This window comes from Dasypus novemcinctus, chromosome 1, assembly GCF_030445035.2.
Source record: "Dasypus novemcinctus isolate mDasNov1 chromosome 1, mDasNov1.1.hap2, whole genome shotgun sequence".
In the NCBI taxonomy this organism is placed as follows: domain Eukaryota; kingdom Metazoa; phylum Chordata; class Mammalia; order Cingulata; family Dasypodidae; genus Dasypus; species Dasypus novemcinctus.
The window spans coordinates 50027600-50055232 of NC_080673.1; the positions used below are offsets into that span (position 1 = coordinate 50027600).

Here is a 27633-nt window from a genome sequence, read left to right on the forward strand (position 1 = left end):
GAAATTGCAAGGACCTGTGCCAGCCTTCCAGGAAATTACTGGCCAAGCTGCGGAGTTGGTGATTATCCTACTCTGGCAGCACAAGCCACCCCAGAAACTATTCTGTGGCTGGCATTGGAAGCTCCAGTCCCCAAAACTGGAGGAGAAGGAGACAGTTGGCCACCAATTTCTAGCCCTAGCCTGGGTTTCAGTCCCACATCTGGCAGGGAGGAGGTTGGCAAGCCCTGCATAAGCCTATCTGGGTAACTGTAGGTACATTTGGCTGAACAGCCTGAATAATCAAAGTCTACTGGGGCAACTGCAGTCATCTTGAACCCACACTGCACAGACTGCTGCCCATACCTGCAGCTCCATCCCTGCCCCAGGCAGGGAAGAAGAAAGGGATGGGAAGCTTCCTTAGTCCCTCTGGGCAACAACAGTCTAGGCCTGCAGGACTTGGATTATTCCACAGAGCTGTGACTCTGTCCCTACTCCTGGCAAAGGAGAAAGTTGGGAGAAGCTTCATCAGTCCCTGGGGCAAGGAGGGTAACTTGAGCCTCCATAGCTTATAGCACCAACTACATCCTTCGCTACTACTGCACAAACACAATGGAGAAAGAGCAGGAAAACCTGAACCAAAGAGAAAAGCTGCACCTAGAATATATACTCTAGTAAGCCAGATGCCAAGATACCAACCAAAAATTACAATCCACACCAAGAAACAGGAAGCTATGGCCCAGTTAAAGGAACAAGATAAACCTCCAGATGACATAAAGGAGTTGAGACAACTAATCATTGATGTTCAAACAAATCTTATTAATAAATTCAATGAGATGGCTAAAGAGATTAAGGACATTAAGAAGACCTTGGATGAGCACAAAGAAGAATTTGAAAGCATGCATAGAAAAATAGCAAATCTTATGGGAATGAAAGGTGCAATAAACTACATTTTAAAAAATATTGGAATCATATAATAGCAGATTTGAGGAGGCAGAAGAAAGAACTGATGAACTTGAAGAAATGGCCTCTGAAAGTGAACATATAAAAGAACAGATGAAGAAAAGAATGGAAAAAAATTGAACAAGGTCTCAGGGAACTAAATGACAGCAAAAGGTGTGCAAACATACATGTCATGGATGTCCCAGAAGGAGAAGAGAAGGGAAAAGGAGAAGAAGGAATATTTGAAGAAATAATGGTAGAAAATTTCCCAGCCCTATTGAAGGACATAGATATCCCTGTCCAAGAGCACAATGTACTCCCACCCAAAAAAATCCAAATAGACCAACACCAAGACACATACTCATCAGAATGTCAAATGCCAAAGACAAAGAGAGAATTCTGAAAGAAGCAAGAGAAAAGCAATGCTTAATATATATGGGATATCCAATAAGATTAAATGCTGGTTTCTCACCAGAAACCATGGAGTCAAGAAGACAGTGGTTTGATATATTTAAGATACTACAAGAGAAAATCTTCCAGTCAAGAATCTTACATCCAGCAAGATTGTCTTTCAAAAATGAGGGTGAGTTTAGAATATTCACAGATAAACAGAAACTGAGAGAATTTCTAAACAAGAGCCCAGATTTTCAGGAAATACCAAAGGGTATGCTAGAGCCTGAAAAGAAAAGACAGGAGAAAGAGGTTTGGAAGAGAGTCTAGAAATGAAGATTATATCAATAAAAGTAACTATAAGTGTCAAAAGAGTGGTAAAAATAAAATATGACAGATAAAACTCAAATAGTCAGGAATAAACTAAACCAGTGAGGTAAAACACTTGTATTCAGAAAACTGCAACTCATTGTTAAAAGAAATTAAAAAAGACCTAAGTAACTGGAAGAACATTCCTTGCTCATTGATTTGGAAACTAAATTTCATCAGGATATCAAATCTACTCAGATTGATATACAGATTCTATGAAATCCCAATAAAAAGTCCACCAGCTTTTTTTAAAAATTGAAAACACAATTATAAAATTTATTTGGAAGGGTAAGGGATACTGAATAGCCAGAAACATCTTAAAAAGGAAAAGCGAACTCTCATCTCCAAAAGTTAAATCATATTACCTAGCTATAGTGGTAAAACAGCATGGTACTGGCATAAAGACAGACACAGACCAATGGAACCAAACTGATGGTTCAGAAACAGACCCTCACATGTATGGTCAAGTGATTTTGACTTGCCTGTCAAACCCACCCAGGTCAGGCAGGCCAGTTTATTCAACAAATGATGCTGAAAGAACTGGATATCCATGGCGAAAAGAAAGAAAGAGAACTACCTCGCACCTTATCCAAAAATTAACTTAAAACAGATCAAAAACCTAAAAACAAAAGCAAGAACCATAGAATTCCTAGAAGAAATTGTAGGAAAATATCTTCAAGACCTGGAGGTAGGTGGTGGATTCTTAAAGGAGATAAGAGGAGGACTGAGATAGAATACTGATGTTTAATGTATGTTTTACATTTTAGTAATGTATGTTTTATATTTTAAAGCTAAGTTTTAATTAGCTTTACTGTAAAAGTGTGGAAATATATAGAGTGGTTGGTAGCTCACAGTGAATAACAGCTGGTTTATTATAAATGGGAATGTAGCTGAAAAGGGTAGTCTAGGGATGTAAATGCCAAATGACAGACTGTTAAGAGAGTAATCTAGGAACTGAATAGCACAGTAAACCAAGTGGTGGATGAGAATTGTGGTTGATGGTACAGATGCAAGAGTGTCCTTTGTGAGCTAGAGCAAATGTATATCACTGCTGCTGGGTGGTGGGAATGTAGAGAAGCATGGGAAAAATACAAATGGAATGACCTATGGATTGTGGTCAGCAATAATAATATTATATTCTTGCATCTATGCCAAAGCTGGACTGTGTTGATAACAGGGCAGTATGGAAAATGTGAGCCAAATGTACACTATGGACATGGTAACAATGAGATATTATCTTATCTGTAACAATGCTCCATCACAGTGTGGTGTGTTGATAGTGGGGTGTTGTTTAGGTAGTCTGCACATGCACATGATTGTTTTATAAGTTTATAACTTCTTTCATAAAAAAAACATTAAAAAAATAATAGGGTGGGTTGGGGGAAAAATACATCAAATGTAAGATAAGGACTATAATTAGTAATAAGGTTTTGACAATATTCTTTCATAATTTGTAACAAACATCTCACCACAATGCAAGGTGTTGGTGGAGGATTGATGCATGGGACCCCTGCATGATGTTATGCATGTTTGCTTTGTATGTTCATAACTTTTACTATACACTTATTGTTTATGCATGTTCATATATAAATGATGTAAAGATATTAATAATAATAGGGTGGGTTGGGGGAAGAATACTTTGGTTAGTAGTAATATTTTGACAATGCTCTTTAATCATTAGTTAAAAATGTTTAACAACAATGTAAGACATTGGTGGTAGGGTGAGGTACAAGAGTCCTGTATGATGTTATATGTTTGTTTTGTAAGTTCACAACTATTACTATACACTTTGTTTACTATACATTGTTTATGTATATGTATGAGTGACATACTTCAATAAATTTTTTTAAATGCCCTAAAAAAATTAAATAAACCTATGGCACTTATTTCACATTTATGAAGCTGGTTAGTAAGATAGGGAATCTATAGATGGATCTGGAACCTGGCAAGGAGTCCAGGTGGACATCAGTAATCCCAAGATGGCTGCTGAAGACACCCCCCCCCCCAAAGATTCTGCCATTCAGAACAAGATTTCCTCCAGAAGCCAGGAAAAGCCCCAGATATTCCCCAAGGACTTTATCATTGGACCCTCTCAGGGGATTGAGGGGTGGGGTAATCAATCAAAACAGTAAACAGCTGGGACTCCTGTTATTAGCAAAGGGGTGGAATAATTAATGGTTCAAAAAACAAGCACAAGGTCTGAATTCACTCTCTCACCTTTGGACCCTAATTCTGGCCGCCTTCTCCCCCCACATGACTCCAACATGTAAGTAAAACCTGGGCATTTATAATCTGTAATGGGAAATTGTAGTCTGTAAATCAGCCCACTTTATCACTTTTCAGCCCCTTACTCTCTACCTGGGACCCATGATCTGTTATTTTCTCCCATTTCTTTCCTCCCTACCTTAATAAATTACTGGCCTAACTCACCCAACACGCTCTTGAAATTCATTTCTGTAGCATAGTCAAGAACCTAGACAAAAACTAGTTACAGTTATACATATATCAATCAGTTCCAGGTAGGCTACATAAGCATGATTTTTTTAATGTAATCAATTTATAGTTTTAATTGTACGTCCTTTTAACATTTATTCAATGGTGGTGCTAAAACAAATACCAAATGGGTTGACTTAAGCAAAGGGATTTATTGGCTCACAGTTTTGAGGCTAGGAGAAGTCCAAAATCAAGGTATCAGCAAAGCAAAGATTTCTGCCTAAAGACTATGGCATTCCTGGGCTGGCTGTTGAGGAACCTCAGGTCTATGGATTTTTTGTCACTGGGGTTTTGTCATCTTCTCTGGGTTCTTTTGGGTTCTAATGATCTCCAGCTTCTTCTCTTCCACATGGCTTTCTCTTTATATCTGAATTTCATTCTCTTATAAAGGTCTCCAGTAAGCCAGATTAAAACCAAACCTGACTCCACTGAGCCACAACTTAACTGAAGTAACATCTTAAAGGGATCTTATTTACAATGGACCACCAACCGGAATGTGGACCAAAACCAAGGAAATGTCCAAACTGGGGTACACAATTCAATCCACCACAGGTTCTTTGAACATTCCTGTCTCTGAATTCCCCTTACTTGTAGTTTCTTGTCTCCTACCGACTCTGTAGCCCATTGGGAACCTGGTGGCCAACCTCCCACCCCTGACTTCCTGCTGAGATCACACTGCCTCCTTAACTGGCCCTATAGAGCAGATGACCCACTTCTGGTCCACATGCATGCTTTCCTTGTCCCACTCCTTTTAGGTGCTCAATGACTTCCCAAATACAGCCCTCTATGCTCTCTCTGCCCTGCCAAAGCCACTTAAACTTTTTAAAAAATGAGTCAGTCCCATGGACCTCTAACTATAGGAAGACATGCCAAGCTCTCCAAGAAGTTCTCAGAAGCTCTCTAAGTTGGAGCTTAAGAAAAAAACCCTATGACACCCTTCTTGGATTCCCACCATGACAACAGCTTTCTCTACTGTGCTCTCTTCAACATCTCCCTTCATTGTCTATGCAATGTACACAATGCCCCCTTTTGATAGGCTCTATCTGATGAAAGGGCCCCATAATTACAGAACTGGTTAATAAAGCTTTCTTTTGTAAACTTTGCATGTGGTGGTGGGTCACACACTCACTTTGGTATCTGATCATTACATTGGCCCCTCAGTTGAACTTAGTCATTAACAATTCTATTTTAATGTCCTTTTATGAGAGATTATTTGCTGCAACCACTCCCCAATTGATGAAGACCTACTTTTTCTCCCAATCTTCACACATTACACAGCCCCAATAAGAATCCAGGTTGGCCATCAGCAAAGAGGTCTGTGGCCTGGTGTGGGCAAGAGGAAATCAGGGTAGAGCCCTTAGATCCTTGCCTGTTGCCTCCTACTTGGGTATTTGTTCAACACTTAATCCCTTGAGTTCAAGACACATGCTAGGTCCTGATAGAGATAAAATAAGTAAATATAAAATGGGCATTGCCTTCAAGGAACTTCTAGACTAATGTGAGATCAAATGGGTACACAAATAATACAAAGGGTAGAAGGAACAAAGCAGGGTATGAAAGGAGGGAATGAGGAAGTATATAAGGGAGGGGGAGATAAGGGAGAAAAGATGGATGTGTTGAGTATGAGCTGAGTTTAAAAGTAGCAAGCTTTAGCTCTTTGGAACCCTGGTACATATGGCCCTTTATGAAGAGGAAATACCTGGTTCCCTTCATACCATGACACTCTGTAGCAAAGCAAAGAACTTCCCTTTCCCTATCCTCTAAATAAATACATGTATAAATACATAAATATAGAAATATATAAGTCAAATGAAAGGTATTTGAAATCCATGACTTCAGAAGCGAAGTGCAAACCCTGAGCCCTGCAATTTTTTCATCAAATTTCCCAGCTGATTTCCCTTTTACCCCAGTCAATTTCAGGAGGAAATGAGCTAATAAGTCAGCAATTCCATCTAAAGTGGGCCTTGCTTTCTCTGGAGAAAGAATCCTATGTTGTGGATGAAGACTCGCCATTTTTAGAAGTGACCTTCACCTGTAGAGGGTATTTGAGAGAAACATCCTCTACCAGCAAGTAACATTGAATTGGTTGGCTGAGAAATAGAATGGAAGCATGAAATTTAGGCTTTAAAAAAATTATAAGAGAACAGACTGGATGATATAACTGGTTTGGGGGAATCCTTCTAGAGGTAGATGTGAAATTGTGTCTGAGTTAGAGGCTTGTATATGCATCACTCTTTTATCTTCCTTTTCCTGCTTTCCTCCTTCTGATAGGCTATGGTCTTTCTCTTTCTTAAATCACAGCACGAAGTATGGACTCCACAAAACTTAGGCATTCCTAGCAGTAGTCCACAATCCCCAAGTCACTCAATTCCTTTTAAAATCATTTTTAAGTATATAATACATTATTAAATTTAGTTCTAGGGGTTTCTTTTGAAAATTATTTATGAGTACATGATGGATTTAGTTCTAGCTATTGCTTTTGATTATATGCAGTTGTTTTAACCCAATAATTAAGTTATAAATTCCTTGGGGACATATATAATGTCCATTTTTTTTATATTCTACAGAACAATGTCTCCTTGGGATAAAGAAATATGTTACACCTAAATAATATATCTCATTATCATCATTAATTAACAATAATTGCTCTAATAATACATTACATTTTTATAACATCTTTAGCAGCCAGAACTTTCAGAGATCATTTTACATTTATTTTCACAACTTACCAGGAAGACAGATAGTAGTGAGTTATCTCCATTTTACAAATGAGTCTTCAGAGTTTCCCAGATATACAGGACTCACTCAGAGTGGTGCAAAGTTACCAAAACTGTTGGAGAGACACCAGGAAGGGAGTAGACTGGGGAGAGAACACACAATCGAAAAAAAAAAGGCCAGCTTACTGCCCAGACTCCTCTCCAGACCTGAGGCTTTGAGATAAAACTACGAGAAGAGGTCGGCCAAAGAACACCCTGATTTTTGAGTGGCCCTCAGCCTCAGTCCACATCATGTGTTACTTTATCTACATACTGTGAAGCTTGCTGCCAGGAACTTCAGATAAAATATGCTCCTTTTCCTTTTGTGGGGTTCTGCCTCCACAATTCTCTATCTGGGGCCTTCTTGTGGAAATAAACTATGTGCCCAGAACCATTTGAGAGTTCCTAAATGAACATATTCCTCAGAGAAACCTACCCTGGCCACTCTGCCTAAACTAGCATGTCCACTCGCTCCAGTCCCTTGGGCCTGCTTTATTGTTCTTCACAGCACTACCATCCCCTGACATGCATCGCATATCTTCTTGTCCACTGGTCATCTTCCAGCTTCAAAAGGACAGGAACTACGTCTTGGGTTATGCTCAGCCCCAAGAACAGCATGGGGAACATGGTAGTCATTCAATAATTATTGTTAAGTGAACTACAGTCTGCCCTTTTGTTCTATAAAACACTACCTGAAACCATATCAATTGTGTTACATATATGTTACTACAATTTAAAATTTTTAAATATATTTAAGTTCCACAGAAGTGAACCTCCAAAACATCTTATTTGGGTGCTGTAAGAAGCCTGCCATATCTCACATCCAAATCCAATCCTAGGGTGGGATTAGTGGCAATAGCAAATTATTTAGAAGGTGGGGGGAAACTGTGGGTTTGTATTCTGGCTCTGTCCCTTACTCTTTTTTGTGATATTCTAAAGAGCTTCAGTCTCCTTATCTGTAAAGTCTTCACCTAAAGATTTGTTTGTGGATTAAATATGATATGATTGTAAATCAGTCTAGCATAGTCCTGGCACACAGTAGATAATAATGTTAACTGCCATTGTTCTTCATAGAACTCATCAAAGGGAGTTGAACTCACCTGCTTATCTCCCAGAGAATTGTAAACCCATTGAGGTGATGGTGCAGGTACCTAATTCCTCATTACTTCCTCAGCACCTGGCTCATAGCTGATGCTCAACAAACAGTAAGTAGCCACATGACTGCTGGGTTCAAAGAACATTGCTGCCCAGGTGGCTGAGGACATCAGTCACTCTTCCTTATCTTCCCCATTTCCAATATGCAGCTAGAGGAGGCACTTCCCAAATATTGAACATTGATTCCCAGTTAGAGTATTAAGGCAGGCTTTCCTCAGCAATTTCGAAAAGTCAAATTATTGGAAATTAGTTTCATGCTTTATAGCTTTGGGCATCTTTTACAAAGTATCAGATTCTCTAAGAATGAGGCAAGGAATTGACACCAGGGGCTATTCATCTCATATTATGCAAAATGCTTCACAGTGGTTAGTGTCAGGTCAGGTCACAGTATTTGATTTCACAACATTACAACAACTCAAGAGTCTCAACCTTATAATGAGACCTTCTGACAATCCTTGTTATTCCTTGGCTTACAATTTCTTCACTCCAATTTCTGCTTCCATCTTCACAAAGTTATCTTCCCACCGTGTCTGTGTCTATTGGGACACAAGTCATTGAATACAGGGCCCATCCTCATCCAGTACAACCTCATCTTAAGTGCTTACATCTGCAAAGATTCTATTTCCTAAAAAGTCACATTCACAGGTCCCAGGAGTTAGGGCTTCAACATACCATTTCGAGGGATACAATTCAACTTACAATGAGTGGAAAGTTAAAAGCAAACCAAAGAATACTGGAATGCTGCATGAACGTTTTGGTGGGAGAGAGAGGATCTAGTCAGTCTCGATCAGGTAGCACTTTTCACCCTTCTCTCTCACATTAGGGATTTAAACTTTATTGCATTGTTGCTGTTGTTGTTTTTGTTGTTCAGTCTTTTTAGCAAATGACCTAGTCTAATTTCTTAACAGAGCTCAATTCTATTGCCATCTCTCCATTTCCACTGACCCTGTCCCAATTGTCTGGAAAATTACTAATGATTCTCTCATAATCAAAAATTAACTAAACACACAAGGAAACAATCTACCATGAGTGAGGATCTGCATGAGAAAATAACCTGCAGTGTCATTCCCCAAAGACTTCAGACACTGTAACTATCAGACAGAAAATATTCATTCAACAAAAATTTATTAAATTTCTACTATGTGCCAGGCATTGTCCTAGTCACCAGGGAATCATCAGGGAACAAAACAGCCTCCACTGAGTTCTCATTCTCATGTTTTCTTCTTTATACTGTGAGCTTTTGGGAGGCTAGGGCAGTTTCTTACTCAGCTCTGAATCTTTAGCATCTGGCAGAGTGTGGCACATCAGAGGCCTTTAGTAAATATTTGCTAAAATAAGCTAATAACTGTTCTCTGTTCTCTCTCTTTTCTGTCACCTGTTTACCTTTCATTTCAGTACAATTCCACTTATTTACATTCTCTCAACCATGAAGAACAGTTTAAAACTGTTTTAGTTTCCTGACTGCTAAAGCAAATAACATGCAATGTGTTGGCTTAAACAACAGAAATTTATTGGCTCAAGGCTCTGAGACAGGAGAAGTCCAAAGTCAAGGTATCATAAAGGTGATGCTTTCTTCAAGAAGATTATAGTGTTCAAGGGATGGCGGCCAGTGATCCTTGGTTCTTGGCTTTTCTGTCACATAGCAAGGCACATGGCAGTACCCCCTGGCTTCTTCTTTCTCTTTGGGGTTCCACTGACATTCAGTTTCTGGCTGCTTCCTCTGTCTTTCTTTCTTTCTGTGTGACCTTCCCTATAAGGCCTTCAGTAAAAGGGTTTAGCACCCAAACTGATTCAGCGGGGCCAACCTTAACTGAAGTCACCTCATCAAAAGTTCCTACTTACTATGGGTTCACACCCACGGGAATGGAGTAAGCTTAAGAACATGTTTTTCCAGGGTACATAGCTTCAAGCCACCATAAGAAGTGTCCTTTGGGAACATTAAAAGAAGCAGTTTCTATGTTATATATTTTTTAACAACAGAAACCATTTTGAAAAGGAAAATATTCCTTCAGTCACTTAGCTTTATATTTATCCTTTCCTGATTTTTATTCAGGTATTGGAACCAAAGAGGAAACTGCAAAGAAAAAGATAAGGATTTTAAAGGAAAGGTCCAGAAACAGGCCCAGTTCAATCTCGACAGACTGCAATCACATGGAGAGTGAGAATTATATCTGAAATGAATACGAGGCCTTGGAGACCTTCCAGATCATTCTGTCCATCCCTGTCATGGCTGCACTGGAGTTTCCAGAAATGGCAACAATTGAAACTGTAGACCCTGGAGATGATATGTGGTACTTATTAAAATTGTCTATCAGCCAGTACAAGTTCCTGGGTTCACTTCAAGCATTCATATCTTCTTTAGTCTCCATAAACCACTAGATATGTTTATATTCACTTAGGATTTAAAGTTAAGTAAATCAATCACTTCAAGTCAGTAATTTTTCATTTCTTCCTAAAATATTTGAAAAGGAAATACAGGAAATTGAAATAGAGAGGTTCTTTATCAGAATTTCCTTAGCCTACATACAAATCCTCATTGTAAACCCTCTGCGTACCTTAGATATGAAGCAGATTTGCCACCAAATGGCTAATTTTCAGGGCCTATTCCATACCACCATCTTCTCACAATCTATTGGGAGCCCCTGTAGCTGCCCCACCAGATCATTTTGGGTAGAGATCTACCAAATCTGGTAAAGACTTAGGTAACCATTGTCCTAGACATGGCTGCTAAGAATCAGCCAACTCATCGTATTTAGCATGTGTTCCACAAAGTTCTGTTTAGTTGTGCACTGTATCCTTGAATTCATCATTTCATTTCATTCATTCATACAGCAAATACCTCCTGAGAGAAATTAAAAAGAATAATAGCTAATCAGGACTCACACTGTTTACTACCCCTTTTAGTCAAAGTAGAAGAACTATTCCTTAAACTGGGATTTTCAGTAGTCCCCTCTGAATTTGAATTAGACACACTGACTATCACAGCAGTTAAAAGAATTCATGTGCACCTAGACGTACCTAATTTATAACTAGGGAGTAAGTCTTTGTTAATTTCCATATGAATCTAGAAGAATCCTCTGTATTATCATGTCCTAAACTTCATAACAGAGAACATTCATATAATAGAATTTCTGTGGGGGAATGGGTTAAAACTTTCTATGGTCAAATAAATCTAGGAACCATTTCAAACTTCATCCCCCTTTGAAGCATCGTAATGCACATTAGCATATTAAAGATTCTGAGAAACCCTGCTATGAAGAAACCAGTTTAACTTGGTTTATCCCAGTTTTCCCAAATAGGACCATGAATTTTTTTCATTCCCAAGGAACATCCTTTATAATCTCTCAGAGTTCTAGTTTTCTTGGAACAAAATAAAAATGCTGTCTATATGTTCTGCACTTTGGCAGATGCCAAAGGAAGTAGTAAATCTTATCCCCACCACCCAATGAACAGGTATCAGATAAGTTTTGACAGTTGGTAAAATTTAGACACAGGAATCAGTGAGGAAAGCCCAATGTGAAGATACATGGCCAGAACAGTAACAATTATGAGGTAAGGAAGTGGAGAGCTCACCATAGTCCTAAGCAATTCAGGCTTCCTGGTAGAGGCACGTTTTGACCTGGGTCGTGAAGACTAAATGGGATTTTGATTAGTAAACAGGAGCAAGTTTCCTAGTTTGGGAAATACAGAAGATGTGACAGAATAAGTCTTATTGAATCAGTTTTTTTCATATGACACTGATAACTTTTACTTTTAGCTTCTCCCATGATACCAACTTTTTGGATTGAGAGATGTCCAGAGATTCTGAGTTATCACTTAATAATATTTTCAGTTTCCAGAAGAAGAAAGAATGGTCTCCCACAACATTTTCATTCTTGCTTGCATCACCAAGAGGAAGAATTTATCTGTACCCATGATATGGGGAAAAGATCTGAGGCAAATGAACATGCTTTGAACCAGATAGTTACTTCAGTTCTCCACTTGACTCTATGAATAGGAAAAAATCTACTTAAAATTTTTATTTTTAAGCAAACATATATTTTAATTACACAGTGCATGCTTAATGGGAAACCTTGGAAAACATTGGAAAGCTCCCCCCAAAAAGAGTACACATAACTCCATTACCAAGAGATAATCAACATTCAGGTTTCAATGAATGTTTTGATGATTACACACATGCACAAGGTGGTAAATTTCAGCAAAAATATTATTTTAAAAATCGACAGTAGGACCAGTGCTTATTTCTCTCAACATATTAAATTGTCAGTGCAGCATCTTACAAATAGTGTCAGATCAATTAACATTGAATAAAATATTGGTTGAATGAGGCAGAGAAAGATTTTTCTGCATTAATGAATTGGATCACTTCGTTGGTAAAAGCATAAAAAAGGTAAATAGTAAAAGTAAAGCAAGGACAGAAGTTTGTGGTCTATATTTAAAAGACCTAAAACTTGATTTCAAAAAAATGACAGAATTGCTGCAAATTTTTCCTTTCCATTTTAATATTGCATATCCTTTCTAAACTTTCCAAAGCAATCTCCTAAATCAATTCCACTGCCTCACCACTCCAACTTAATATTTCTCATGCTCACTATTTAATGCAGTTAACCATATTGGAAAATGTAAGGATAAAACATACTTAATACATTTCTTCTCCAGTGCATTTAAATTTCACCAGTCAAATTTAAGTCTTGCTTAAAAGTCTTCTGACATCTCTTCTAGAATTAACAGTTTATATTCCAGAGGCTGAATACAAAATAGAGGAGGATGTTGGGGAATTTCTGGTTCCTGTGAGGTGGTTTGGAGATGCAAGCCAGGACCTCATGGTCATTTATTCTATACATCAAGGTATGAGAATTTACGGGGTACTTTAGCTTAGTATGGGAGTGTGGTTATGTTGGGAGGAGCACTGGGAGAGGATCTGGGAAACCTGGGCTATTTGTCATCCATGCCCTGCTGCTTACCTCCTCTGAGCTGGTCTCCTCAATGAGGGATAAAATTTTACTGGAAGTTGGGATAAAAAATATCTTCGTGACTACCTCACAAAGTTTAGCAAGGATCAGATGAAACATTTTATGTGAAATAATTTATACCTACTGGTGGAAAATATAAATAAGGGGTTCTTATTTTTAAGAGTCAGGATTGGCTCTAGGCAACATTGTAAAATAGTCTGCATTCTACTCAGTCTCTCTCTTCTCCTCCTCCCCTCTGGGCCCCCCAACCACAGTCCCATGTGTTCTCACACCCCAATGCAAGGTCCACGTCTTTTGGACTTCTTCCCTTCTGTACAAAGTTTAGCATCCTGGGCCCAATGCTCTCAAGGTCATAGCTCTAACTCATTAGAAACTATGTGTTTTAGTTTGCTAAATGCTGCCACGACAACATACCAGAAGTGGGTTGGCTTTTATAAGTGAGATTTATTCATCTAAAAGCTTATAGCTTTTAGGCCGAAAAAAATGTCCAAATCAAGGCTTAATCAGGGAAGACTTACTCCCTGAGCTGCAGCTGGGTGATCAAGCACTTGGTAGGGCACAATGGTGGCATTTGTCAGTCTTTGCTTTTTTCTCCAGGCTTCATTTTTTCAGCTTCTGGCTCCTCCCTTTGCAGCTTTCTCTCTCAGCTTCTGGATTTTTTTCTTTCTATCTGCAGCCTTCTTCTCTGTATATTCATTCCATTTATAAAGGAGTCCAATAAGAGGATTAAGATCCAACCAGAGAGAGGGAAAAACAGGTGTACTATGGGGGCTCTTTCAGGACTTGGGAATCATCCCAAATGATACTGCAAAAAAGATATAGGCCATTTTATATCTTCCCATAACATGCAGAATTCTGTGGGAGAGAGTGTAAACTACAACGTGAGCTATGGACCATGCTCAGTGGCAATGCCCCAGGATGTATTTATCAATTGCAATGAATGTGCCACACTAATAAAGGATGTTGTTTATTTGGGAGGTTGTGGTAGACGTGGGGAGCAGGGCATTTGGGAGTCCCTTTATTTTGTGTTACATTTATGTAATATAAGTATCTTTTAAAAAATAAAAAATATATATATATTATTTTTAAAAAAGAAAGACCCACCCTGAGTCATGCAATCAATCTAATCAAAGGCCCTTAACTGAAGTAATTTAATCAAAAGTTCCCACCTATAATAGGTTTACACACATAAGAATGGATTAGCTCTAATGATATGATCTTCTGGGGTCCACCCAGCTTCAAACTGTCATACTATGTAACAGACAAAAATCTATGTTCATACTTGCTGATAGGTCAGTGAGGGAAAGCTTAACTCTCTAACTTCTTCCTCTCCCAAACAATGGTTTTCTGGGTGTAATATCCTCCCCTACTTGTCTAACTGAGAATGATAATGATGGGCATTTTGGGGTCAGGTAGGAAGGGCAGGCAATGTATGGCAGATTGAAACTTTAAAGGTATGTCCTTAAGATCCCCATCAAAGCACAGCATAAACTTAGTTGGCTTCTTTCACTTTCTTCTAACCGCATTTAGTATTCATAAATTATTAGTATACAAAGTTTGAGTCTGCTTTCTATTCAACTGTTTATATAGCTCATGTGTCTTTTATTCATAAGTAATTGTTAACTGTTCATTTTAAAAAGACTTCTAGAATTGTTTAAATAACCAGAAAGTTTTGAATAACTAAACTGAACTTTCATCCTCTGAGATATTTAAGTATATGTGAGGAGTAGGTGAGAATAAATATCACAAAGTGGCATAAGTATAAGAAATGTACACATCCTCACTCCCTCATAATCCCACAAAGGAGCATGCAAGAGTCAGGGTGCTACTGTACCTACCTTAGCTTAGTGCTCTACCAGGCTTAACCCTGACCCATTCTGCAACTTTTTTTTCATTGCAAGCATGAGAACACCCTTGTATGTGGGGGATGAAGAAGCAAGGCTCAAATGCCAAGCAGTCTGAGTTTTATGCCAACGAGGCAGGGAGTTGTCTGAGACGGCCAGCTCTAGCACCTGTGAAGTTGGATCCCCACTGCAGGATAAAGGGAGACTCAGCTCTTAGGGAACACTTACACCTCTCCAGTTACACCCTATCCTAGCTTGCTCATTTCCAGATGCCCTGAGCTTCTTGGTTAACTCTGCTTGCCTCTACACAGTGTAGTTCTTTCTCAAGACATCAACTGGTTCCTTCCAGTTACTGATTACAAATTACAAACCATCCTCCAAATTGGGCTCTAGATGACCTCATTTCTCCCATCTGGGAGACCCTAACATTGTCTCCCAGGTGCTCTGTTTGTGGACAGAAAATACACAACTGGCGTTATCTGAATACTGCCAAATCCTTTGTCCCCAGGGGCAGAGGAAAGTTTATTCTTCTTCCTCCATTGCAGTTTCTCAACGTCAGCACTATTGATATTTCAGACCAGACAATTCTTCATTATGGGGAATTGCCCCACACATTGTAGGATGGTTACACCATCCCCAGCTTCTCCACCAGAAGCAAGTAGAACTCCCCTCCTCCAGCTGTGACACCCAAAAATCTCACGAGACATTGCCAGCTCTCTCCTGGGGACTACTGTTCTATAGTGAAATGTTTAAACATTTCATGTAAAGACTTGCAAATAAGACAGTTCTTAGCCTTGTTTTAGTCTCAATGTAGATGTCTTCCATCATTTTCCTCTCATAAGTCATTCTTGTTAGGAAAATGCTCCTACTGAAAGAAATAGCCAATGAAGAACAAACCACAGAATCTGAAATCAAACAAACAGAAACAGCATTGAATCATACTGTGGTTTTCGGTCAGTCCCAAGTCAAATACGTTGAGGTTTTTAAAGGATTAACTTTATCCACTTGAAAGGTATTATGTGGTAAACCACAAGCAATGGACCAGCTCCACTTCTCAGATTGGACTCTCTTTCTGGGTTATGTTAATTAAGGTGTAAAAGTAGATTACTGCAAGAGGATTCCAAGCACATCCAGCCAAAAGACTTTCTTCTCTCCTTCCTTTATCAAAAATATTTGGTGTGTTTAATTATTTGTTTTTAGATGTATTTAGAAGTGTTATCTTGCATCTCAGAGAGTTTTTCTGGAACCTATTTTTTTTCTTTTTACTGAAGTATATCCTTTTGAATATCATTTTCTGTAAGTCTACAGGGAGTAAATTTTCCCAGTTTTTAAATTTATTTATTTATTTTATTGGAACATTTATTTCAGCCCCATTCTTAAATTCTAGGTTGGCAATTATTTGAAGTTATTGTTCCACTGTTTTCTGACTTCCATTGTTGCTGTTAAGAAGTATCAAAGGACAAATTGGAGTAGAGTTTGCAGATTACAGCATTTTATTTAGGACACCAAAGTTTTGCTACAGCAGTGGAAGCCAGATCACTTACAAAAAATCAGAAATAGCTTGTATCTTTTAGAGACAGGAAATAATTTTTATAGCCATAAAAAGGAAGTTATCTTGACTCCTATTGATTGGACAGGAGTTTATTTATCTTAGAGGGGTGGTTTTAGGGCAGGTGGACTTTATTTTGTATTGGGTCAAGTGCAATTAAATAGGGGCTTCACTGACTATCTGGGTAGGCCCCTGCGGCATTTGATATTATTTATGAATTTCAAAAATAGATATTGATTGGGTTTGTGAACTGGTCTGTTCTTCTGGGCATGATATCCCTTTGATTGTATTAAATTCAGAGGTTTCACTTTTACTTTTAAAAATCAAGATTAGGGCTTTGATTCAACTATGTTATTAGGGTATACATGGTTGAGTCCCTGCCCCCTTGGTGGGCTATAAAAAGGGATGCTCAATCAAGAACATGGAAATAGATACACAGAGAATAAGAACACAAAAGAAGAGAGACAGCTCCATAGACATGGCAGAGGCCGCAGGAAGAGAGACGAGCCTGACAGTTTCCTCAGCTGAAGAGAAAAGAGCAGCTAGGAATCCCTGAGAGCCGAGCCTTATGTCAGCCTACAGCTGAGACTGGAAGAAGCTGGGACCACGGAGCTGTAAGAGGAAGAAGGAAGGCTGAACCCTTGCAGGCATTGCCTGCCATCTTACTTCAACAAGTGGCAAATGACTTTGGGTGAGAAATTACCTGTGGTCCTTGAGTTGGACTCTTTAGGGCCTTGTGACTGTAAGCTTCTACCCCAAATAAATTTCCTTGATAAAAGCCAACAGATTTCTGGTACTTTGGATCAGCACCCCTTTTGGTTGACTAATACAGCCACCTTTGTGGGAATTTCAAATTTCAAAAGCTATCCAGAGGAAACTCAAGAAGAAGTTAAAAGATAAAGTAGTGCACTGGTTTTGTTTTGTTGTTGTGTGTGTTCGTTTGTGTGTCTGGCTCTGAGGAGTCCTCAGAGCTTTCTCTATATAATTTTATCAGAAGACATCTCTTAGTTTAAAAGTCATTTTTCATCATCTTTTTTTTTTAATCTTTTCATTGTTATTTGACTTTAATTTGTAAAAGATATGAGACCTCAACTGAAGATGCCTTCCACCAAGGGAACATTTGCTTTGCTTCCTCCAGGACCCAGAGCACACTAGTGACCCGGGAATACTCAAGTTCCCCTTCTGTCCCTAGTCTTAATCACAGACTTTCAGATTCAGCACCCTGACCTTGCCAAAGGCCCAAGGCCCAGTCTCCCTCTGCAGTGTGACCTTGCAGCTGCTCTCAGAAGGACATTTTAGCCCTTGATGATTTCCCTTACTTCCTGTGAGCCCAGAAAGCCAGATTTTTTTTCTTTTTTCTAGTTGATTTACAGAGGGAGAGCACCCCAGAGTACCTGTTCTGCCAAGCTGCTGGAAACAAGTCCCAAAGGCTGGTTTGGATAGAAGCCTCATGCTCCGACAGCCAGTTTACCTCACTCTTCTCTCTGTCCATTCACTCTCCTACCTCCCTCACCATGGGCTCATCTTGGTTCTTGAAATGAACTAGTACTGGGGGCTGCTCAAGGCTGCTTGCTCCTACAGGGGTTAGCTGCTGTGCTTTTAAAGAGGTATGACTTTGTCTTAGTGCCCTATTAAAAAATATAATATATTACAGAAAACGTATATGCTTAAAAGAATTTATAAACAAGAAATAGCTCAAAGAAAATGTGGGAAAGTGAAAAAGGCCCAAGCTGACTACCAGAAGTTGACTTGACTCTTAGGCAACTGGAACTTTCTCTGCCTCAATTTTCTCATTGATAAAATGTCCTGGCAACCTCATGAAGTTATCAAATATTTAATGTAGTGATTCAATTACTCTTTAGTATAGTTTCATGATGGGAATTTTTCACTGACTTTAAGTAACATTTATAATTTTGATAAATCAAGAGTAGGCTGTAGCAGTAGAGGAACGGTGCTGTCCCTAGTGCCTCCTAAAAATAAAGAGCAAACGACAAGCAAACAAGTGAAAAAACCAACTCAGAGGAGCCGATGTAGCTCAGTGGTTGAGCACCAGCTCCCCACATACAAGGTCCCGGGGTTCAATGCCCTGCCCCAGTACCTCAAAAAAAATTATGTAGCAGCAGAGACTGAGCTATATTCTTCTGCCAAAAAACAATTTTAAAAATCACTTTATAGATACTTTCTCAAATTCCCAGTAATGTGAGGATGCAGTTTATAATCATGAGATCTGATTTTGCATCTCTTCTCAATTCTGGGTTCAGTGACTTCACATTGTTAGCTTGAAATTGGCTGTGGTGGGAGTATTTACACCATGGTAAACTCATTCTCAGGAAAGACCTATAGTCCACCCAGCCTCATAATGCCCTCTGGAAATAGCAAGGCATGTGTTGCATGATAGCCTTCTCTAAGTTTTCCAACAAAGATGCTATAGCACAAAAACTGATCCAAGTAGCCCTAACAAGGCCTGAGGTCTGAGTGCTAATGCATCTTTTGAAAGGAAACTGGAAACCACAAATTCATACTCCTTAGAGATGTTTCATTATTATTAAGGCATATATACAGTCCATTTTCAAGGATCTTATCTTATATCTCAGATGATATTTGCTGTTTGCAGAATTTTCTCTCTAACTTCTGAGGATTCTTAAGTTGACACTTATAAAATGGAGCTTTCTTTTTATTAAAACAAATGCCAGTATTCTGTGTTCTTGAATATATATATATTGAATATATATATATATATATAAAAGATTGAATGTTTTCCCAAAGTAAATTTTCCAGAATGCTAGATGGAATGGACCATTTAGATAAACTGAATTTTCTGATAATGAGATTTAATTAGATTTTTTTTTTGCAACAACTCTTTTTATGAAAAAACCTTGCTAAAATGTACTGTTTTGCTTTCTGTTTCAGTAGCATTCTACAGCCAAAGTACTTTCAAAAAAAGAATTATATTTCAGTTTTTCATTTACCCCCAAAATCTACCTACTCAAATATCATGTCCATTTCAATCATTAGATCAGTGGGCTAAAAGAATTTAAACAGAATAGGGAAAAATCCCAATGGTCTTTACTTCATAAATTAGGATAAATACTATTCATTAGGTAAAATATATTGGGAAAAAGATTTAATAAACATAGTTACTATTTAGTAAAGATAGTATTCCATATTTACTATTCAAGTCCAACATGGATGCACATTTGGTGTTCATTCTGAGGAGGTAAATGTGAAATTTTGACAAGGATCTTTTTCACACTACCTGTCATACCAACATTCTGCATGCTTGATGATTTAGTTTCCTGGCTGCTAAAACAAATAGCATACAATGAGTTGGCTTAATAACAGGATTTTATTGGCTCATGGTGTCAGAGCCTAGAAGGTGTGCTTCCTCCCAGGGTCAGTATCTTCTAGCTAGTCAGCAGTTGTTGGGGTTCCTGAATTTTCTGTCACGTGGCAATGAACATGGAGGAGTTTTCTCCTTTCTCTTCAGGTTCCATTGGCTTCCAGTTTCTGGCTGTTCCCTGTGGCTTCTCCCTGTGTCCAATATCCTTTGCTTATAGGGATTTCAGCATATTGGTTTAATGCCCACCCTCGTTCAATTTGGGCACACCTTAACTAATAGCATCTTCACAGGTCCTATTCACAAAAGGGTTCATGCCCACAAGAGTGGGATCTCAGTGTGCCTCTTGTGGGGGACATGATTCAAGCTAACACTTGACAACTAGGGCAAATCAAAATCTGTATTCTTGTTATGGGGGGAGGAGTGGGGGAAGGGGGTGGGGGTATATGGGGACCTCATTTTTTTTAATGTGACCTTAAAAAAATAAATTAAAAAATTGTTTTCAATTAAAAATATATATATTCTCCAATATATAGTCCTTTTAAAACATCTGGCTTTTTTTTTAAGATTTATTTTATTTATTTCTCCCCAACCCCTTGTTATTTGCATTCACTATGTTTGCTTGTTGTGTGCTGGTATTACTTTTTTCTTTGGAGACACTGGGAACTGAACCTAGGACCACCAATGTAGGAAGAAGGCACCTAATTTCTTGAGCCAACTCTACTCCCTGCCCTGTTTTGTCTCTTGTTACGTTTTCCTCGTGTCTCTTATTGCATCAGCTAGACACGCCTGTCCATTGTGTCACCTTGCAGTTTTGTTCATCTTCTTTAGGAGGCACTGGGAACCAACCTGGGACTCCCATGTGGTAGGTAGTAGCTCAATCACTGGAGCCATATCCACTTCCAGCATCTGGTTCCTAAATTAAGAAATTGTCTTCTGTTTTCCTATTCTTAAAAAAAAAAAAAAAAATTTTTTTAAGTTCAGCATTTCAAAGATTGTTTTTTATTTAATAAGATTGTTGTAAATGCTTAGACCAGGGGTTCTTAACCTTTTTTGTTCCATGGTTCCCTTTGCCAGTCAAATGAAAACTATGAACCACTTACTCAGTCCACACTACACTGTGTTTTTAAATTTTAATTCAAACTTATGGGCCCCTGGTTAAGAACCCCCAGCTTAGACCTAATTTCCTTCTTTTTTTATTATGTCCTGGAGCACAAGAACTCTCCTTGACAAATGGAGAATGTCTCATCTCCTCCTATGGGCCTTTCTATATTGCTAGCAACTTACCTCCCCATTCAGTCGCGGGATGCTTGTCTCTGATGTTTAAGATAACATGTGTCTCTGATATCCTGAAAGCCAGCTTCTTATTGTTGACTTAAGCTCCAAGAACTCTTTGAAGCATAGATTTCCCAGAGAGAGAATGTTGTTCTGAAGAAGAAAGGTTTCAAAGACCAGGTTAGCTCCCCCAGCACAGGATTGGCCCCCTTGTACCTGTCTGTTTCTAGCAATTTCTTCCTCTGCCCTAGTAAACACATTTTATTCTCATAAATCTCTCCAGCTCCAGCATTTTTAGGCTCCCAGAATAACAAAACACAGCCCATTTGTTATTTCCTAAATTCTAAAATTTGTTCTATCAAAATATCATTGTGAAATATTTCGCCAGCCTGTATCCTCTGATCAAATTCTTTGGAGCCAATTTGGAGACCACTTTCATTTTTCTAGCAAGCTGTAGGTATACATGCAATATGGGGTCACAAATGCCAACTGTATTTATTAATATTAACAAGAAGATGGCAGATATCGGTGCTTTCATGTGTGTGTACATACATCATAACAATAAGCAAGACCCTTGCTACATTTTCTAGTCCTTAAGTCCACTGTCATATTCCTATTGCCTCCTATCAAGGAGTGCTATGGTGGGAAATACTTCTACTTTTCAAAAATTGCTCAGTTAGTATAGTATATTGAGTTATTTCATATAGTCTTTGATCTCCCTGAATCTGCTAGAAAACAGTCATTTACATTTCTGTGACTACTTTTCTTCCTTTTAGCTCTGAACCTGTAGATGTTGCTGTTTTTAATACTGCAAAAATTCACTGGACCCCAGAAATCCCTCTCCTATGTATTTACTCTAAAGAAATAAAATTATATGACCACTCAAAGTCTTGTACTAGACTGTTCATAACAGCATTATTCAAAATAACTAAAACTGGAAGCAGGTCAAATATTCATCAACTGGTAAATGGACAAACGGTGTTATATTTCTTCCGTGGAACCCTACTTAGTAATATAAAAGGGGAAAAAATCCTGATGCATACAGCAGCACAGATGAATCTCAGCAGCACTAGGCTAAAGGAAAGAGACCAGACACAAAAGACAGCACATAGTATGATTCCATTTTTATGAAATTCTAAAAAGGGCAAATTCATAATGACAAAAAGCAATCAGTGCCAAAGGCTGGAGGTAGGGAAAGGGAATGAATTTTAGAGGGGTACAAGTCAACTTTAGTGAAGGGATGAAAATGGTCTATGTTATGATTATGGTAGTGGTTATGTAACTATTTCTCAAAATTCATCAAATAGTGCATTTTAAGTTGGTGAATCAGTATATCTAAATTATTAGAGTGAATTTTAAAATCCACTAAATCTAAACTGAAATCCTCCAATGCTGAACTCCCAGTAAAATAAGTAATTTTCTATTTTTGATTAGATTATGAAGTGGTTTAAGAAACTCTAGTCAGATTGCATAGGTACAGGTCACAGCTCTACTACTGTGGGCAGGATGGGGGTAAAAGAACAATCTATACCATTATCATGGTAAAGATTCTCTAGTCCTAATTTTGCTGTACTTCAATTTTTCCATCTATAACATTAAAAAAAAAAAAAAAGATTGGGCTAAACTACCCCTACCATGTTAAATCCTTTGGTTCATTTGGCCCCTCATCTCTGAAACCTTATTCAATATATATCCTATTTAAAACTACTAAATCTGGATCAGTCAAAATGCCGAGTCTGTTCTAAAAGTCTTCTAATTACAATATGAATTATTCAGATACCTCATCTAAAACCAGTTTGAGAAACCAACAGGGAAAAAGTTTCCTGTTTGGAATTCCATTTCTTTCTCACGTTCCCTGTTCCTTCTCAAACTCATGTAGGGTCTGCCACAAGCACAATTTCTTCCACAGCATTATCCTTCTCTGACTACATCTCACGTCCAGAGGACCACACCAGTATCCTCCCCTTTAACAAGGGTGAGACTGAGAGGACCTGCCGGGTCCTGGTCATTGACAACTCCCTTTACAAAGAGGAGGAATCCTTCAGCGTTTCATTGACCCTACCAATGGGAGGGCAACTTGGGGCCAGATTCCCCACCACCAAGGTGATTATCCTGGCTGATAGTGACAATGGTCGGTCTATTTCCTTCTTATGGATTCTTGCTAATAGCTGCCTTGTCACACTTTCTCCCAACAGTTGAAAGACAATTCTTGCTTAAATTATCTTTTTAAAAAAATTTTACTTACATATATTCCATATCCACCAAATATATACTTCCCTTCCTCCTCCTCCCCCCCCCCCCCCATAACCCCTAATCTACTTTCTGTCTCGGCAGATTTGCTGTTTCTCATAAGTGATATCAAGTCTTGCTGTGCCTTGCTTAGTTCAGTGCTTTCAAGGCTCTTCCATGTGGCAGCATGGCTCAGAACCTCATTCTTTCTTATGGCTGAATAGTATTTGTTATCTTTTAAAGGAACATTTGATGTTTCTTTTTCTCCAAAGGTTGTGAGGAGTTTTTCAAACACAGACATCAACAACATCAAGGGCAAACAGGAAGATTAAATATTTGAGTATGACTTTATTTATTTAAAAAAACAGCTCAAGAATGTGTGCTAACACTATGTAGAAGCTAAGAAGAGGATCTAGCTCAAATATCTGATTACACAGAGACCACCTTTATGGTAGCAACATGAGGGCCCTCACAACAAAAAGTAGACCCATCTTTGACTAGGAACAGGGTATCTTCGAGTTCCCACAATTAGGCATACAGACCTCTCTTCTGAGAGTACCTGGCAGGGAGTTTGGCTTCAGTCCTGGGGGAGCCCAGCTGCCTTTCACGGAGAGGAGGCTTTCTCACTCAACACAAAGCCTCCATCCCCATCCCCCACCATGACACAATGAGAAGTATCAAGGCCAATACTATTTTCCTAGGTTTTGGTAGCCCTTTCCATAAAAAGCACTTTAAAGGAAAATAATGATTAAAGACAAGGTCAAGATCAGACTATTTTGTTACTAGTTTCAAATTAGATCAACTGCTTCACATTGCAACCATGCCTCTGGCAGGATTTGTGTGGCTGTGAGTTATTGTGTTCAGTTCTAGGCTGGATTACACTGGGCTGCTATTATAGACCCTAAATTAGTGTAACTGCATGATGGATTCAGCACAGAGCTTCCACTGAACTGAGAGCTATGTCAAGAAATAAGGACAGAACCTAAAGATGACCTCCAAGTGTGGGGAAACTTCCCTGCTCTACACACATCCCTCCTATTCCAGGTTTCACATCTGACTCTAAGTCCTGGACACAACCTAATTCTTGATCTTTGGATTCCCCTCTTCTAGTTGCACGACCTTTTGCTAATTCTTCAATCCCTATTCTAGTAATACTGTGGACTAATGATAGTGAAAGGTAAAAAGTAAGAATGGCAAGAGAGGCACAGGAGAAAGACTTAAGGGAATTAGGAGAGGTAGTGACTGCTTCCAGCTGGAGGAGCTCAAGGAAGAAGGTGCCATTTGTGCTAAATTTGGTTGGGTAGGTAGAATGTGGGTAGAATATGGAGATGGAAAAATGGAGAGCCACAGCATGCCAGGTAGGTAATAGCTTGGACAAAGTTACAAATGGAGTGAGTTACAAATGGCAAAAGTTACAAATGGCAAAGGACACAATTAGGAACTCCTTGTGCTGAAATGCCACAGGCCCAACTCCTACAGTCAATAGAATGGAGAATTAACCACATATTTTACATTTATGACATTTATGGGGAAGAACCTCTTGTTGTGAATTTATTCATTCAAAAAGTATTTATTGATCCCCTATTATGTGCCAGGGACTGTGCTAGGCATTGGGGAAACTGCAGTAAAGAACAAAGAAACATATTCTCAAGGGGGAACCACTGTTCTGGAGTTTTCCTAGAACTAAAGCATCCTAGTAATAATTTGCAGCCATTGCAACTCAGGTTAGACTTTAGGAATAACTTTCTGGTAAAGGTCTAGGTATCAAAATATACTGCAGAGAGAGATTAAATAATCTTTTTAAAAAACTTTTAAGAAGAGAATATGCAATATTCTATTACTTGAATTGTTTATAGGTAAGTCTTGCCTAAGGGCAGGAAATAAACAAGATTCCTTCTAGATTCATAGAAGCATAAAATTTTAGAAATGGAAGGTGTGGAAACATGTGGATTAGTTATCTCATCTTTGAGGCCAAACCTACTAAGTGACTTTCCCAGATCACCCAGCCATTTAAAGCCCAGATTCCAGCCCCTGAGCCCATAGCTCTTTGCAGTCTACTGTGTTGCTTCCATGGGGTGGTTCTGAGATGCTCTTACCACCAATAGATAGCAAAGCTTTCTACAGGAGAGTCCTTTCTTCCTTTTCAGGTCACTATATGGAACAGCATGTGGTGATTGGTAATACTGGAAACAGGAGCTTCCTTCATGTTTGAAGCTCACAGGAAACCACCATCAGTCACCACAGTTTGGCCCAATCATTAGGTAAAAGGGTTGCAACCTTTCAAGTGTTTGTCAAGCTCTCCCTATTCCATAACAGTCACTTCACAGGTACCTCTTTAAGGCCCGGCAGTGCAGCCGTCCAAGCCATGAGACTTGCGCTACAAGACACGGGACTATGAGTAAACTCTAGCCCCCACATGCCCTTGAGTAAACTCAGGGATGGTCTTCAAAGCACTGAGTCACGAGGCGAGGACAGTGCACATGCGCTGCACCACCATTTCATCTCCTTCCGCCATTTTGTCTAGTCCATATATAGACATATTGCTGTCCCAACCAATCAGATAATGTTTCCGCGTTCACCCTATATAACTCCCGTCCACTACCCCTTCCCGGATTGACTAGCTCGCAGATCGCGCATAAGCCCACGCGTCCTGGCTCCCCCGCTTCTGTCAATAAAGCTGTCTACTTCTCCTGGCCAGTGGCTTGCGTGAGTTTGTAGCGCGGTCCGCCTTTGCCGACTAGTAGCCCCGGCCAGCAGTCCCCGGCACACGGCTGTGTGAGGTGTGTCGACAGCCCGCGGCTCACGAAGGCGGTGCGAGGAAGGCTTCCAGCAGCCACCGCGGTGGTGGCGGCAGAGAAAGCGAAACCAACATCCGTGCCGGTGGCACGACTCCCCGCCGACACCTCTTGAAGCCCATGTCTACATATGCACATATGCCAAGAAGTACTAAATGCCAGGTCTTTGATGTTGGTTCTCTCTACACAGGTGAACAATGGGACTTGCAATGGGTCCTGATCCTCTTTCAATAGCGCTGCCTCAGTATCTTTGTCTCATTTTATGTGGGCACATGCTGACTGAGGCTGTATAATTGAACGAAGAATCTGAATGTTCATCAGTGAAGTTGGAAGAAAGAGATGCAAACAACTTGCTACTTTATATGGGAGCAAGAATCTACAATAAAAGGGCTGGTGCATATTGTCAGTTGCTTCACAAGCTAAATTTCCATGTGAAAATGAAAAATGCCCAAAATGAAAGGGAGAACCAGAAGATAATTTAAGTAGCCCACCAAAGAAAACACTTTAAATGTGCTTGGCTTTACAGAAGAATAAAACTGGCATTAAATTAACAGTTTGTTTAGGAAATAGTGAGTACATAAAGTTTATAAGACACTGAAAGGGAATTTTTTCCTCACTTATAAAATAACAAGTTGCTTGCCTCTCAGTATTTGGAGCTATATAATTAAGTAGGAAAAATTAGAAATGACAATGCCTTTATTGGCTGTACTTGAAAGACAATGAAGGATGCAAATAATGGTTTCCTTTGTGATCACTGCTGTCTTCATAATCCCATATATATCCTAGTAAACCGTGGCTACATTTTCTCTTTCTTTGACTCTGTTGATTCAATTCTAAACAATAAACTTACACCTGTAAATCATGGTGACCACTGAGACAATAAATTGACACTAATTAAATTCTACAGTGAAAGTAAAAAACACCAGAAATGAACTTTTTTTAGCACCACAGCATTATATGAACAAAGTCAGTAAAATGAGCTAAATTAAACTAAGCTCTAAGAGTAGATATATGGAGGAATATACAAAAATAAATAGAAGACCTTTAAAGTACAGTATTGAGAAAGTGAAAAGATAGCCAACAGAATCGAAGAAAATATTTGGAAATCACCTATCTGATAAGGGCTTAATATTCAGAATATAAAATATAAAGAACTAGTACAACACAGCAACAAAAAGACAAACAACCCATTTTAAAAATGGGCAAAGGACTTGAATAGACATTTTTCCAAAGATGATATAAAAATGCCCAATAAGCACATTAAAAATGAAAAGATGCTTAATATCATTAGCCATTAGAGAAGTACACAATCATAACCACAGTGATATACTGCTTCACATTCACTAAGATGGCTATTTTATTTTGGAAAATAAGTATTGATGGAGAAATAGGAAACCTTATACATTGTTGGAGGGAACGTAAAATGGTACAGTTTTTGTGGAAAACAGTTTGGCATTTCCTCAGAAAGGTAAACATCGAACTACCATTTGATCCAGCAATTTCACTTCTAGATATATACTTAAAAGAATTGAAAACAGGGACTCAAATAG

At 38.8% G+C, this 27633-nt stretch overlaps 1 protein-coding gene across 1 annotated transcript in view; it reads left to right on the forward strand.

The window, feature by feature from the left end:
* Positions 1-27633, forward strand: part of FREM3 (FRAS1 related extracellular matrix 3) — a 95416-nt gene that overhangs the window by 37600 nt on the left and 30183 nt on the right. The window contains 7 exon segments of the mRNA XM_058302764.2: positions 6091-6237; positions 10135-10163; positions 10166-10211; positions 10214-10252; positions 10255-10369; positions 12784-12929; positions 22939-23190. Of these exon segments, the coding sequence (XP_058158747.2) occupies positions 6091-6237; positions 10135-10163; positions 10166-10211; positions 10214-10252; positions 10255-10369; positions 12784-12929; positions 22939-23190 (774 nt within the window).